The following is a 16,871-nucleotide window of genomic DNA, read 5'->3' as shown; positions in this document are numbered from 1 at the left end:
AAGGCGGAATGTCCCCCCCGTGTATTCTTTGATTCTTTTTTGGAGATCAATAAAATGCTAGGGGCTCACCCGGGTCCCAGGTAATATTCGGGTTAAAAAGTTATAAAAAAAAAAAGAAAAAAAAAAGTGTCTTTGTGTCACACCGGCCATTTATAAAATCAGTACTTACAACAACAACTTCGTAGGTAATATTTCCTTGTTATCATTAATATCAACAAGAAAACAATATTAACACTATTCCAGAAACTATCTACTCTATGCATCAACCAAATATACAAGAACGTTTATTATTGAGTGAATATGCATTAACCATCAGCAGCAATACAAAGTGGATATGGTTATGCAAAACAAGAATAAAAGCTTCTGTAAGGTCACTTTACCGTGTTGAAAACATAAATTCCAATGTCGAGAAAGCCAACACCTCTTAAGAACCACCTCTTCCTGACACAAAATGTGTATTACATAACTATGATATAGAAAGTAGAAAAAATTCATAAGACTGATAAACTGTATACAAACCATCTCTTCCTGAGAGAGTATCATTCTCTGTGTCAACATCTGTAGAGATTTAATTTCACATTCAGCCTCATGAAGTTGTTCCAAAGCAGATTCTGCCTCATCCTTTGCAGTCTAGCCAACAGTACAGAATTGTCAATCAAAATGCAGCCATGTAGATATGCCATTAAATGATGTGACTGAGGAAAGAAAAAAATCATCCATGCAGATATGCCATTAAATGACGGGGCAGAGGAAAGAAAAAAAATAAACATACAAGGGCAGAGTTTTGATACCTTTGCTTCTAATCGAAGGGTTGCAACCTCTACATTTTTACCATCACAAGTCTGTTGTGCATCTTTCAAAGTAGCCTGTTGCATAAACTAGATATCAGTATCAGACTTCGATCAAGAACATAATTTTGGAATCAGCTCAAGCAGAAGTTAAGACACAATAATAATCTATATTTGAAGCAAACCAAATTAGAAGTCATCCAAATAAATAAATAATGAAGAGATCCAGCCAAAGACGTAAATCATGAATTCCCTTAACAAGTTTCTACACCTTTGAATTTTACTAAGCGAATGAACCAATGAATTTCAACAGGATGCTTTGCCAAGGATCTAGGACAACTTTGTGCCAATTAGCTTCCCCTGCTTGGGGCATCAATATAAGAGCTCCTATTGTATAGTTAGTGACAAAAGTTACCTCTATTTTGTCATTTTCTCAGTGGTGGAAAAGAATTAAACAATTTAAAGTAGTCTTACCATGGAAGCATGATATTAACATGGGATTGGTTGTATCAAGTTTAGAAGGAAATCAGGACACTTTTGGAACTCCTGGACTTGCAACATATTACATATATATTGGCTCCTTCTTTTCCTTTTCGGTCTAATTAGGGATTTCGTACATTAGAATCATTTTCAAATAGTAAGTAGTTTCTAAAGTTGGTTTTGCAAAGTTAAATTAGATTATTATCAAATTATGTTTTTCTATCCAAATGTAGGAAAGATAAGGGAATTAGAAAGTAGGTGGATCACTAATTTCAAGATAATAAAAACCTACATAAAGCAAGGGACCACCAAAGCTGTTATGATATTCATTTGTATACAAACAGGGTTCATTAAATAATATCTTCTGCAATGGAAATGAAACACCGTGTGACAATATCAAGGCATTAAATACCAGCAGCAGTAACAGGGAAGAAGGATAGAGATCGATAGAGATAAGAGAGGAAAGTAATACTGCCCACAGTTTGAGTTGTAAACAGTCTACTCAAACTGTGGGTGAGGGGATATATTTATATTAAACCAGAATAGGTTACAACCACCGACTGAAGTCACATGTCCCTAATAGCCAAAACACCCCTCGCGGTACTACCGCGAGTTGTATCCCTATGAAAAAAAGGTATGTTGAAAAAAGCACCTAATCGTTGGAATCTTTGTTGCGGAGACTATAAATTATACGATAGAGATCGATAGAGATAAGAGAGGAAAGTAATACTGCCCACAGTTTGAGTTGTAAACAGTCTACTCAAACCGTGGGTGAGGGGATATATTTATATTAAAACAGAATAGGTTACAACCACCGACTGAAGTCACATGTCCCTAATAGTCAAAACACCCCTCACTAACATAAAACTAATATAAAACAATAACCAAGACTAATCCGAGACTATACTTAACACTCCCCCTCAAGCCGGAGCCTAGACATCACCCATGCCCAGCTTGGGAAACCCTTGTAGAAAAACATTCCAAAACCAGGCCTTGGTAAACAAATCTCCAAATTGATTATGAGAGCTGACGAAAGGAGTGGAGATCAATTTCTTTGTCACGACGTCCCTAACAAAATGATAATCGACTTCAATGTGCTTCGTCCTCTCATGAAAAACTAGATTATTAGAAATGTAAATGGCCGCTTGGTTATCACAAAACATCTCATTGGCTTGTTGATCGAATAACCAATCTCCTGAACAAAGGACCGAAGCCACATCAACTCAGCTGCAGACTGCAGTGTGAACCATAGCTTGACATTTAGCTTCAGCACTCGAATGGGCCATAGTAGTTAGTTTCTTACTCCTCTACGTAACAAAATTACCTCCAAAGGTACAATTACCTGTAGTAGACTGTTGATCACCATCAACAAGAGCCCAATCACTCAATCACAATCAAAATAACCAACAATACTAATGTGACCATGATGGTGATAAATAAGACCTTTCCCTAGAGCACCCTTAAGGTATTCTCAATATACGACAATTTGCCTATGAACTTGCTTAGGTGTTTGCATGAATTGACTAATTGCACCAAGAGTAAATGAGATATCGGACAGGTAACAGTAAGATATATAAGTTTCCCGACTAATCTCGAGATGTTTATTTTCAAACTCGTCATTAGACGCTACAAGCTTGATAGGAGAGTCCATAGGTGTATCTATAAGCTTACAGCCTAACATTCTTCTCACACATAAGATCAAGGACATGCTTCTGTTGTGATAAATTGAGCCCTTTCTTACTTCGAATGACCTCAATACCAAGAGAATAGCTGAAAGTGCAGAAGTCTTTCAAACTGAAAATGCTTCTGTAAGTCTTAAGTCTTAACCAGTGCATTTCCAGCCTTACCAAAAAAAAAAAAACCATTTCCAGACGGATCATTACCAGAAACAATGATGTCATCAACATAAAGGACCAGCACAATAACTTTGGAGCCCTGTCGTCGAACAAAAATTGAGTGATCTGAGTAATACTAGGAAAAGCCATATGCATCTACAACTTTGCTAAATTTATCAAACCACACTTGTGGGGGCTATTTCAGCCCATAAATGGCTTTGTGCAGCCTAAAAACTTTCTGAGTACTCTCCTCCTGAGCAACATACCTAGAAGGTTGCTCCATATAAACCTCTTCTTGCAAGGCACCATACAAAAAGGCATTCTTGATGTCTAACTGGTAAAGTGGGCAATCAAGATTGAGCCAAAGAAAAAGCAGCTGCCCTTGAGTTATCCTTGCTTCTCAACCAAGAGGAAAGTTTTTTAAGGCAAAAGTCCAGGATCAAGTGGTTGGACCTAGGGGACTTTAACTCAGCCTACTTCTACTGCTCCTTGAAATCTAGATCCAACTCCAACTCCATTTTACAGCTGGATGCTCCCGATGGTTCTCCTGTTACTAATGTGAAAGATATCAAAGACATGGCTGTGAATTATTTTAAGGATCATTTTTCGAGCCCATTGGATGCTGTTGATCAAATCCCTGATAATTTGCTCAACAAGTTCATTCCTAATGAGCTCATTCAGCCCCTTAGTGCCATTCCCCTGGAGGAGGAAATTATTGCTGCTATTCACTCTATCAAGCTAAACCGGGCTCCTGGGCCAGATGGTTTTAGTATGGGGTTCTTCTTAGCTGCTTGGGATATCATAAAGGAAGATCTCATTAAAACTATTAGAAGCTTTTTCTTCAATCCTAGCCAGATCTCAAGGGTGAACCATACTTTTCTTTGTCTCATTCCAAAGAAGGAAGGAGCTTCTGTGATGTCGGACTTCAGGCCCATTGCCCTCTGCAACCTGATTTACAAGTTCATAGCTAAGATCCTTGCTTCCAGGCTCAAGACTGTTGTGGATCTCCTTGTCAGTGAAAACCAGTCCGCCTTCATCCTTGGTAGGAGCATTTCTGACAATATCCTCCTCTGCAATGAGATAGACAGAGGTTTTGAGAGAAAAAATCATTCCCCAGCAGCTCTTATGGAGATCAATATCCACAAAGCTTTCGATTCTCTAAGATGGGATTTCATTACTAAAGTCTTGGTCAAGATGAGGTTCCCTCCGGTCTTCATCCATTGGATTCATTGTTGCATCTCCTCCCCCAAGTTCTCTGTGCTTGTTAATAGCAACCCGGCTGGCTACTTTGCTTCTACTGTTGGTGTGCACCAAGGCTGCCCTCTATCCCCTTATCTCTTCACCTTAGCTATGGAAATCCTCTCTCGGGAAATTCAATTATGCACTGATCAGCTGCTCATCTCCCCCATCCCCAAATGCAAAGCCCTCAAGCTATCCCATTTGGCGTTCGCGGATGATCTCATGATCTTCTCCAAGGCATCCATTAGCTCCTTTGAGTCTATCATGAACTGTTTGCAGCATTTTCATGCTTTATCAGGGCTCCAGATCAATCCCTTCAAGCCCTTTCTTTTCCTAACTGGGGTTCCTGATGAGGTCAAAGCTGCTTTGAAGGGAAAATGTGGTTTCACTATTGGTCAGCTCCCAATTAAACATTTGGGTCTTCCTTTGATCCCGGACAGATTATCGGCTCATCATTGCACCCCTATACTGGATCTTATTAGGAAACGGCTCCAACTTTGGAAAGGCAAGCTTCTCTCTTATGCAGGTCGCTTGGTGCTTGTCAAGTCTGTGCTGCAAGCCACCTACATCTACTGGTTTGGAATTTATGGATTGCCACAGTCCACCATCAAGTCTTTGGAATCCCTTATGTCTTCTTTCCTTTGGAAAGGTACTGATGCTTCTAGGTTTCTTCAACTTGCCAGTTGGGATTCAGTTTGCCTTCCATTAGTGGAAGGAGGTTTGGATATCAAAAGGATCAAGGATGTGAACTTGGCTGGCATCATTAAGTTGTTTTGGAAGATTGTGTCTAGGGAAAAAAGTATCTGGGTGGATTGGATCTATTCTGGTCTCCTTCGTTTGGATTCTATTTGGACTGTTCACATATCTTTAGATGCTTCTTGGGTCTGGAGCAAAATTCTTGAATCTCGCCGCTTGGTTCTTGGATCTATCCAATCTCACATTGGTAATGGGAATTCCACCTCCTTGTGGTTAGATCATTGGCATCCTATGGGAATCCTCCTTCATCATGTCAGCCCTAGAACTATCTATGGCTCTGGGCTGCCTAGAAATGCCTTGGTGGCTGATATTCTAAATGCTAATGGATGGGATCCCCCGGCTTCCTCAAACCCAATGCTTACTTCTATCTGGAACTTATTGCCATCTATTCCTAGAAGACCCTTCCTTAGGGTTGACTGTGTCTCTTGGCTGCCAAGTTCTTCAGGTAATTTCAGCTCCAAATCTGCTTGGGATCTTTTTAGGTCTCGCCATCCTCTTGTTCCTTGGAGGAAACTTGTTGGTTCAAGCATCACATTCCAAGGCACAGCTTTACGGTCTGGAGAGTCTTCTCCAACTGCCTTCCAACGCAAGCTTTCCTTAGGTATCGACACATCATGGTCTCTCCTAATTGTGGTCTTTGTTGGAATGGAATTGAGGATGCAAATCATCTTTTCTTCGAGTGCCCTTTCTCCTGCTCTATCTGGAAAGGCATCCTTTCTAAATACTGGCCAAGAAATCAAAGGATCCTTCCTTTTGATCGAGAATGGATTTGGGTTGATATGACCTTCAGAGGTTCTACTCTCTGCGATGTGGTCGGAAAGTTGGCTTTCTCTGCTGTCATCAATCATATTTGGATGGAGCGTAATCTTCGGAAATAGACCTCCAAATCTAGATCTATCAACCAGATTTGGGATTCCAACTCTTTTGAAATTAAAACCAAGCTTAGTTCGGTTGCTCCCTCTTCTTGTAATGACACCCCAAGGAACAGACTCATTGTTGTATCCTGGGGTCTTTCCTCTATCTCCTTTATAGCCGCGGGCTCCCTTGTTTGAGCTTTCGCTGTTGGCTTTTGGTTTTCCTCCCTCCTATTTGAGGGCTGTTCTTTCTTTTCCTCTTTAGTATTGAAATTTTTATTCACCCAAAAAAAAAAAGATTGAGCCGAAGATATCAGGATTCACATAGAATTTAACCTAGCAATGAAGGAGAATGTCTCAAAGTAGTCAACCCCATACGTCTAAGTATAGCCCTTATCAACCAGACAAGGCTAAACCGTTAGGGTTGTACTTAATAGTGTATACCCAACGATACCGTACAAGGTCTTTATCGGGAGATAGGTATACTAATGTCCAGGTTTTGCGAGATAGCAAGGCATCCATTTTCATATCCATTGCACTTTTCCACCTAGGATTAGACAAAGCATATTTTATAATTGGTATGAACGGAGTGGAAGTTAAGAGATTGAGCAAATTGACGAAGAGAAGAAGGATGAGAAATAAAAACATAATTAGCAACTGGATATGCAACCAAAACATTCTGAGTGCAGGAACGAATACCTTTTTGAAGAGCAATATAGAGATCAGCACTGGAAGGTGTATTTCCAGGAAAAGAGTCGGATGGAGAGAATTAAGGAATGGTAGGAACAGGCAGTGGGTGCTTGGAGCAGTGCTTGTATATCTGTAAGGGCACCCCTTTAGGTTTGGGGTTCGAAACCTCAAGAGGAATGATCTGAGGAATAGGTGGGGGACTTGGAGAGATAGGACCTAAATCAAGAACAAAACCATGAAAATAGGGTGTATTCTCAAAAAAATAACATCAGCACTAACAAATCGCTGACGAGTAATAGGATCAAAGCACCGGTAGCCTTTTTGGGTATGAGAGTAACTAAGAAAAACACAATTGGTAGCCCGAGGAGATAGTTTATTGAGAATAGGACAAGGATTATGGATAAAACATTGAGAACCAAAAATGCGAGGTAAACTAAACAATGGACTGTTAGGAAACAATAGAAAATGAGGTTTGATTACGAAGGACCACTTGGTAGCCTGAGGAGATAGTTTATCGAGAATAGGACGAAGATTATGGAAAAAACATTGACAACCAAAAATGCGAGGTCAACTAAACAATGGACTGGTAGGAAACAATAGAAATGAGGTTTGATTACGAAGGATAGAAGACGACATCTAGATAATAAAAGGACAGGCGGTCAACACAACATCGCCTCAATAAATCTTTGGAACATTCATATGGAAGATAAGGGACCTATCAATGTCTAACAGTAGGCGGTTTTTCCGTTTTGCAACACCATTTTGTTGAGGTGTATAAGAACAATTGGTTTAGTAAATAATGCCATTGTCAGAACATAAGGATGCAATTTCACGTTGGGTAATTTCAAGAGCATTGTAAGTACGCAAAATATTTAAACAAATACCAAACTAAACTTTTATTTCATTTTAAATTGAAGACAGACGTAAATTCAGAATGGACTTTAAAAAGGTACAACCATGTCATGCGGATTGATCGTCAATTAAGGAAACAAAACAATAAAAATTGGACTAACTCTTGACCCTACATGGACCCCAAATATTATAATGAACTAATGTAAATAAAGATGGAAACTAGACTTACAACTAGACTCCTAGACTCGCTATGTGACGGAAAAACTGTACAGTGATGTTTGCCAAGTTCACAAGCTTCACACTCAAGATGGAAACTAGACTTACACCTAGGAATCATATGCTATAGCTTGGAAAGAGATAGGTACACCAGCCGGTAGTGCCAATATAAAGGGGAAATGCTAGTAGAGGTAGCGGACGCCGCCGTATATGAGGAAGCAACGTCATTGACTCATTGCATTGGCCATACCTCTCATGCCCTTCATCAATAGTTATCTTTGTCTTGAGGTCCTGAAAAACACAATGAGAAGGATGAAATGTAATGGAGCAGTTAAGATGTCTTGTCAGTTCACTAACAGATAAGAGATAAAGAGGCAATTTGGGAACAAGAAGTACAATAGATAATGAAAGAGTAGAAGACAAAGGCACCACACCATGACCGGTAACATTAGGAAAGGATCCATCTGCAAGAATAACTTGTGATGGAGAATCAGACTGCTGAAATGAAGAGAACAAATTTGCCTTACTAGTCATATGTAAGGAGACGCTTGAGTCAATGACTCGAGTCTGAAAGTTGAGGAAGTGAGGAATGTAGGTATACCTGAATAAGCTAATCTAGCCGTGGATGTGGAAGAGGATGTCTCATTTTTCTGAACTCGTTTGAGGAGTTGATTGATCATACAGTATGAGATGAGACACCACCACCACCTGAAGGACTAGGATTAGTCAGAAGGGGGTACTACATCAGTATTCCCATCAATGACAATAGTATTAGCAAATAGTTGTTGTTGTGCCCACTAGGGCTGGCCATGCTTCATCCAGCATCTGTCAATAGTATGATTAGGGCGACCACAATGAGTGCACCAACAAACAATATGATTAGAAGATTGATTACCATGACCATCCATTCCACGCCCATGGTACTAAACTCGTTTCGTTTCGGTGTTTCGGTCTGACCGAAATTTCCGAGATACCGAAATTTCAACGAAATTTCGTCGAAATATGATATTTTTCTGTGGGTGTAAAATGCCAAAATGACCGAGATTTCCAAAATTTTCGAAACGAGATTACCGAAATTTCCAAAACGAGATGACCGAAATTTCCGAAATATTGCACGTGGCTTTTTCAATATCTCGCGATATATCGTGAGTCCACTATATTTCGTCGATATCTCACGAGATATCGTCGAAATATGGTATTTTTCCATTTCGTATATCTTGCACCATGTAGCCATCATCAGTGTGGAGGTCCAAAGTAGCAATAGCTCTTATCCCTGGTTCTTCATAACCAGCCACACCATCTGAAAAAGGGGAATATCCGTGAGAATGAGCTCCACTGGGCCCAGCGAGGGAAAACATGCAAACAGATGCAAATAATCCATGATGCATGTCCCAAGTCTAAGCATGCAACTAACAACAAATCCAGGTCTCATGAGGTTAAATGCTACTGTAATAGGTATGATATTCTCAATTCTGGAAGCACCCATCGGACCCCAAGAATACCACTCTGCTACGGTGGAGACCTACCAGTACCTGAATCACCCATCGGTCCCTAGCAAACCCCCAAAGTTAACCCTACTGTACATCCCATTCCGGAAGCACACATCGGACCTAGGAGACAACAAATGGCATTCCGGAATCATCCCTTCGGACCTACCACGGGTTATCCAACACCTCACCCCTGTTTGCAAGGGTCGTAGCATAGGGTTTATGATGCACTTTCAAACATGTATGTTATGTAGTTCCATAGTAAATAGAATATCAAATCAGTTCCATCATCATCTCTCAACACATCATTCATAGATCACAAATAAGAATATGCAATGCATAATGAAATGTATCTTACTATCATGCATATAACTAATGTAAAAGAAAAACTAAAATCTATATGAACATAAATCTGATATGATGTATGTATAGGTGCAGCAAGCAAATAATAACAAACATTCTCAAATTAAGGTCAAATCCACTCACCTTGAGTTGGATGACAATCCAAACTAAAAGTAGATTCAACTATTGCTAAACCTCACCTAAGATAGAAGATTACAACCTATTTTAACAGTACATAACATGAACTAGATCATGGAATAAACCCAAGGCAAAGCCCCAACCATTTAGGATAAAAATTAGGGTCAGCATAGGGGGATCGGATGTAGGCCAGCCCAGGGACTGGTTGACCGGTTGGATGACAGTGCCTCCATCCGGTGGCTGCTGCAGTGTAGGGGTTTAGGGTGCTCATAGATCTTGCCATGCACAGCTCCAAAATCCAAAATTAGTTTGATGGGGATGGAGAACATAACATTTGGGTCAAATCAACCCAAATACATGTAGGGTTTAAGGTCTTTACAACCATTTTGCCTAATTTCCTAAGCTTAGGATGAGATGAGTTGTGAACTCAGTAGAAACCAAAGAAGGAAGAGAGAAATTGGGCAGATCAGAATGGGTTTGATAACCTACCAGAGATATGAAATGGAGGAGATGGTAGCAGCCAAACCGATCAATCCTTTCCCAGAGCTTCTCTCTCCAACAGCCACGTTCTTCAAGCTTTCCTTCCCTTTTCTTTCTTTTCTTTCTTCCTTTCTCCAGAGCAGAAAACGATTCTGATTTGGATAGAAAATGAGTTCCTAACACTAAGTTTTGGTTATATAGTGAAGTTACTAAGGTATGTTTGGTTTGGGCCAAAACAGAATTAGTTTGGAAATTTGATTCTCTAAACTAATTAAATGATAATTAACTTAAGGAAGACCTATAATTAAGTCCCAAGAATGATATCCCGTGACACAAGTGAGAGCCCGGTCGTGATGGTATGCTCAACCCAGACGGGGTATGTGGGTCCCACAGGGGAAAATTACACTTCAGCCTATATTACACAAATAAGACATCAGTTTTATATAACATTACCAAAGGGTTCTTACTTCTTACCTATGATCCGGCCTAAGAGATTGACAGGTTTTGCATATGCTCCACCCAGCATACCTCGCATGCAAAACTTATGTGCGGAGTCCCGCCAGGTTCCTCAGATTCAATAATGGCCAATTGGGTTGGCTCTTCGGAATCCTCCATTGGTGAATCGAGGGATTGGTCCGAATCTATAACCGCTAAAGCCCACAACATTGAGGCATACATGGTTGCCGAACCTGGACCTGAAAGTATACAAGTTTAGTGAGACCGGGTTTTAGAGGTGGGTCTCACAAGAGTCATAGACAAATCATCCGTCTTCCTTTTGGCTATGATATAGACTTCAACAGTCTGTGCCCAAAGAAGATACTGGAAGCACCGTTTAACTTGATAGAAGTTATCTGGACATTAACATTGCCCACAAGAGGCTTAGATTCTGCAATAGAGATGTAAATAAAATAACCAACAATCAATTGCTCACCTTGAGATTAATCAAATCCACAGGGAGAAACCAGATGCAGAATAGATAAAGGGCCATCAATCAGTAATAAAATACCAAGTCTGAACCCTCCCAAAGAAGAGCAACAATGCCCTAAGACAGCACTTGAAGTAGGTGATCAGATAAGAAACATCGAATCAGCCAATCACATGCAAAAACTGGGTACCGCAGGTGTCATGGGAGAAATTGATTGCAGCAGAGGCTAAGATTAGCCCCAGATTCAAATTGAAGTAGGGTTGCAGGGTGGACTTTGGTGCCCTCAAATTTCATCCAGATCCAATGGAAAGATCTTGAGTAATTGCAAAAACAAGAGATTGACAGAAATTCCAGAAAATCAAATTGCAAAAATAGGAGATTTCAAATTAATTTGAAGTAGTTGCTTGGATCAGGATCACACTTGGATCGAAGAACCTATTCAGATAGAACTTCAATGCCCTAGAATATTGGACTGATCTATCGAACAGATTAAAAGTAATTGCCATCAAATTCTGCCAAAAAGTCTTCAGAAAAACGGAGTACCACATTCATCAGTTGTAGTAAACCATCAGTGGTTGATGTAGTAAACACTTCAAAGTAGGAAAACCTAGTTCTTCATTATATTATCAACTAGGGTTTCAGAAAGAAAACATACAGCATTAATTGCTGTCCACCACAATGGAGAATAGCAAGGACTCCCAAACGAAAGGAGATAGGATAACCACTGGATCTAAATGCTCTGATACCATGTGACAATTTCAAGGCATTAAGTACAAGCAGCAGTAATAGGGAAGAAGAAGGAAGAAGAGAGATCAATAGAGATAAGAGAGGAGAGTAATACTGCCCACGGTTTTAGTTGTAAACATTCTACTCAAACCGTGGGTGAGGGGATATATTTATATTAAAACAGAATAACTTACAACCACCGACTTAAGTCACATATACCTAATACCCAAAACACCCCTCACTAACATAAAACAATAACCAAGACTAAACCGAGACTCTCCTTAACACACCACAAGAGATCCAACTTTGTAAGGACAAAATTGTTTAATTTCTGACACTGCAGATTAAATTTCATTAGCCAAATGCATGAACCACACCCATCCATGTGCATTACCCATATGTATCGTCTTGTTACAATCATCTATAACCTGATGAACACATGAGTTAGATGCATAAATACACGAAAAAGGATATGCACAATTGTATACGTAAATACACACATGATATGCATAAAGACAAATACGCGAATACACAAACATGTGATACACATTTAAGTGGGCCTGAGAGAAGTTGACATGGAGATAGCTGGACCAGCAGTACCTTCCTTTGCTGCAGGTATGCCCCCTTCCTGAAAGAGTGGAAAAATCATAGAAAGATTATGAAAACAGAAAAGTAAGAAGGCAGAACAGGAATGCCTCTGGAGGTTTTCAAAACTTGCCTGCTTAAGAGACGGGTCTCAAAAGATACGCCTTCTACAAGTGAATCAACCTAAGAATGAGAAAATATGTGATTTAAAAACATAAAAGGATAATGCAATTACAATAATATTTTTAAAATTCAGAAAAAGAGGGAGAGAGGAAGAGCTTTTCTGTGCACAAAGATTCCAGAGAGAGATCCAAAAGTAAGATAAAAAGGCATAAGATTCTCACTGAAATCTCAAAGGACATAAACTGATGTTGAACCAGGTTGCCAGAGTTCATTTCATGCTTTGGGGTATGTATTACACACACACTCATGGAGACCGGTTTCTTTTTTTTTAGCCACGTGAACAAAATTTAAGATCCATGGATAGTATCGTTAGCGTTGTTGATATGGAAATTTCAAATAAAATTCCAGTGCTTGCTAAACTCTATAAATAACACAATATTCAGTAAGAAGTATTAGTTTTAAGTACGAACACACTTGGAAAATGCATATACACTTCGTAAGCACTACATAAAGAATGATTAATAACCATTCAAGCTATAATTTGGCTCAAAGGTCCTTTTACTTTCTAGGAGATTTATTTGTAAGCTGTTAATATAATAGAATGGCCTTTTAACTGAGAGTACAGTACCAGTTCAAATTCTGTGCTTTTAACATTTACTCAAGTTCAATGGATAGGGAACTAGAAAATAAGTACAGGTTGGCGAAACACTAGCCTTGACCATGCTCACAGCACTTAGAAATTGAATAGAAAATAGAGATTGCAGTTGTAGGTGGCTAGTACTTTGTAAGGAAAAACAAGTCATACAAGATTATAGAGAAGGATTACCTACATACAAATGAGAATATTTTCTCCTATTCACTTAGTTGTTGAATATAATCCAGGATTTGTTAAAAACCAACACAAAATTGCATAAGATTAAAGAAAGGGAAATTTTTGTAGTAAAATGTAAGACAGTAAGCTGGAAAACAGCTTCCATTTTAAAATTCAGGATGTTGTTGTTAGAGTTTATGTTGTAAGGGGTATTTTTGTCACTGGCTTATTATAAGTCATGTTAAGTTGTAATTTTATCTTTTATTCTTTTTATCTTTTACCTCCCAGGGAGGCATATGTAATTTCAAGAAGTTGTTAATGAAGGGACTGGTTTGGTCGCTTCCATAAAGCCATGAATTCTAATGGTTATAAGCAAAACAATGCTGATCACACTTTGTTTGTTAAAAGGGTGGGACAGCACATCACAATTTTGATCGTCTATGTGGATGACATAGTGATCACTGGTAGTGATACACAAGAAATTCAGAAGTTAAAGACTTATCTAGGTACAAAATTTGAAGTCAAAGATTTGGGATGATTAAGATATTTCTTGGGAATCGAGGTAGCCTATTCAGTTAAGGGTATATCTCTTTCCCAGAGAAAATATACCCTTGACCTATTGAGTGATACAGGAATGCTTGGTTGTAAACCAGTCGATACTCCTCTGGAGCCCAACACACATTTGAAGAGTAAGGAAGGTGACATGGTGGACAAGGGTAGCTATCAGAGATTAGTCGGTCGATTGATATATCTCTCCCAGACCCAACCTGACATAGCATTTACAGTGAGTGTCGTGAGTCAGTTCATGCATGACCCTTACTCATCTCACTTGGAGGCAACATATAGAATATTGAGGTACCTGAAGTCATCTCTTGGAAAAGGAATCTTGTATTCTCCACATAGTTAGCTTCAGATAGAGGCCTATACTGATGCAGATTGGGCAGACAACCATGATGATAGAAAGTCAGCATCTGGATATTGTACCTTTATTGGAGGTAATTTAACTAAGTGGAGAAGCAAGAAACAAGCAGCGGTTGCTTGATCTAGTGCTGAAGCAGAGTTTAGAGCTATGGCACAAGGTATTTGTGAACTTCTTTGGCTCCAGGGACTTCTTCAAGATTTGGGTATAGGTGTTGATCTTCCTATGTGACTCTACTGTGACAGCAAGTCAGCAATCAGTATCGCCCATAATCCAGTCCAACATGACCGCACCAAACATGTTGAGATTGACCGGCATTTTATCAAGGAAAAATTAGAGCAAAGAGTAATTTGCATTCTATTTGTTGAATCTAGTGAACAACTGGCTGATATCCTTACTAAAGGAATTAGTAGTAAGTTGTTTTGTTCTGCAATAAGCAAGTTGGGCATGTTTGACATGTATTCACCAACTTGAGGGGAGTGTTGTAATATGGGTTCAAGGGGTAAATTTGTCATAGGGGTAATGTTGTCCTTGTACCCATTCCTGAATGTTCCTACCTCATATTATAAATAAAGAATGGTGGTAGTCACTTTGACTAAAGCCAGTATTCACGGGATTCAACATAAGCAAATACCCCCTATTTGAATCCAATAAAAATTCAAATTCCAAAAGGAAAAAAAGTCAACCCCCTAGTTCAAGAACAAAAACTAGATTTTCAGCGATAGGTGCAATTTTCAACTTTATAATGCTGGGGTTTTTCTCAAATCTAAATATTCTATAAATCTTAATAGGGTAAAACATTGCTAAAAACCAAAAGTGCGGTAAAATATTCATTTGTTTTGATGTCCAAAAAAATATTTTCATCGATGCTCTCACAAAACCCTTTAACATACATATTGGAAGTATCGGTCTGTATCGTATCGTATCATATCGGGCTGTATCGGCCGATACAATACAATACCAATCGAGACATACAATTTTCTAAAATAAAATACGTATCGAGATGTATCATATCGGTACCTACCGATACCGATATGTATCGCCCTGTATCGTATCGTATCGGCCAATACTTTAAACCATGGTTCTCCTTACTATTTTCTAGGCTTCCAACTGTAAAGGATCTAGGGGTTTAAGTGCAAACAGTAAAAAACACTTCCCATGACAGTATCTCAATCTGTATCAACATGCTCACATGGCTTAAAATTTAATGATGCCATGGCTCTTTCACTAACATTTGTGTTACATGGGAAGCCAAGAGAGTAACTACATATATGTGTGAAACTCAAGTCTATTGAGCTGAATTGAGTTTAACTATACCAGGATATACTTGGACATAGTTTTCCATTACCTGTTTCTCAAGCTGTCTAGCTCTGGCCTCTGCTTCCTCGCACCTCTCCTCTGCAAGTCGAAGCTGGGGACAACATATCATAATGAATTGCAAAGCATACAACAGCAGGATGAATATGTTATTCAACTAAGCATCATGGTTTGCTGCTCAATCTGTTTGAACAATCTAATGTTGACTGAGATTAATGAAAGGCAGTGCTTCAATAACTTGAAACCAAACCATGTTCCTTTGATTGAGCAGCATGAAGTTACTAACGGGATTGAACATGGCACATGAAATGAAGAGTAAGCGCCTTCCAAATTTAAAAAATAAAAGAATAGAACAAGTAAGAAAGTGTTGGCCCGCACCTTTTCAATTATACTCTCATTTTCTTCTTGTAGCACTTCAAGCTGCAAATTAAATACACACCTTGCTAAGAAGTATATTTCAGAAAGATATTATCCTAACCACTAAGAATATTAGGTTTATGAATTTTTTTAAGATAAATGCAAATTTATGATTTGAATATCAATACAAATAAACGTAATTGCTAGCAATTAATTACAAATATATCTCAGCTAAGAGCTTTTCAACATGAAGCTTCAAGAAATTTGAATTTCCCAATACATTTTAACAGCCTGAAACATGATTGTACCTCATCTTGAAGGGCATAAATAGAATGCTGATTTCCAGTCAAGTTTAAACTTCCCAAATCTACTGATGATCTGCATATTGACAGAACAATTTAAAACTTAATATCTCTAGAAGGATCCGAAATTTCATGACAGAAACATATCCAAAATTTTGGATGACCCTCCAAATGTCTGCTTATTGGAATATCTAACTAACTACCTGAATAATAACCTAAACTGAAAGGAAAACTTCTTCGTTGGACAAATCAACCAAGATAGCCATATAACAGAGTTTATCATAGTACCTATGGTTATCACACTGTTAAGCTCTTATAATTTTGTAGTAAAAAAAACTAGTATTAAAGAGCCCGCATAATCAAATGTCAAAAATAGAAAATTCACATCAATGTAAAGGTATCCAAAATCTTAAAACTTAAAGTCATAAAATCGCAACACAGGGAAAATATAGCTTACACTCAATTGTAAGAATTTACTATCAGGTTGGTTGTTTTCTGACTGCATTTGTTATGTACAATAGTCCCACATCGGTCCTGTAAGGGCTTGGGTGTGGGTATATATAATATTGGGTTCCCACCCCTTGTAGTCCAGTTTATGAGGGTGAGTTCTTCCAATTGTTACATTGGTGCTTTCATTGACCCGTCCTTT

General features: G+C 38.8%; 1 protein-coding gene across 1 annotated transcript in view; it reads right to left on the bottom strand.

The window, feature by feature from the left end:
* The window catches only part of LOC122657850 (coiled-coil domain-containing protein SCD2-like), a 67,787-nt gene that overhangs the window by 49,246 nt on the left and 1,670 nt on the right, over positions 1 to 16,871 (bottom strand). Inside the window, exons 3-10 of the mRNA XM_043852645.1 lie at positions 16,229 to 16,298; positions 15,942 to 15,983; positions 15,595 to 15,657; positions 12,523 to 12,576; positions 12,409 to 12,432; positions 792 to 866; positions 520 to 630; positions 381 to 441 (exon numbers count right to left, since the gene is read on the bottom strand). Coding sequence (XP_043708580.1) covers positions 381 to 441; positions 520 to 630; positions 792 to 866; positions 12,409 to 12,432; positions 12,523 to 12,576; positions 15,595 to 15,657; positions 15,942 to 15,983; positions 16,229 to 16,298 — 500 coding nt within the window. The remainder of the gene's footprint in view (positions 1 to 380; positions 442 to 519; positions 631 to 791; positions 867 to 12,408; positions 12,433 to 12,522; positions 12,577 to 15,594; positions 15,658 to 15,941; positions 15,984 to 16,228; positions 16,299 to 16,871) is intronic.

Source organism: Telopea speciosissima, chromosome 4 (genome assembly GCF_018873765.1).
Source record: "Telopea speciosissima isolate NSW1024214 ecotype Mountain lineage chromosome 4, Tspe_v1, whole genome shotgun sequence".
Taxonomy (NCBI): Eukaryota; Viridiplantae; Streptophyta; class Magnoliopsida; order Proteales; family Proteaceae; genus Telopea; species Telopea speciosissima.
The sequence above is the reverse complement of the archived record's forward strand: the minus strand, read 5'-3'. Positions and strand labels throughout refer to the sequence as shown.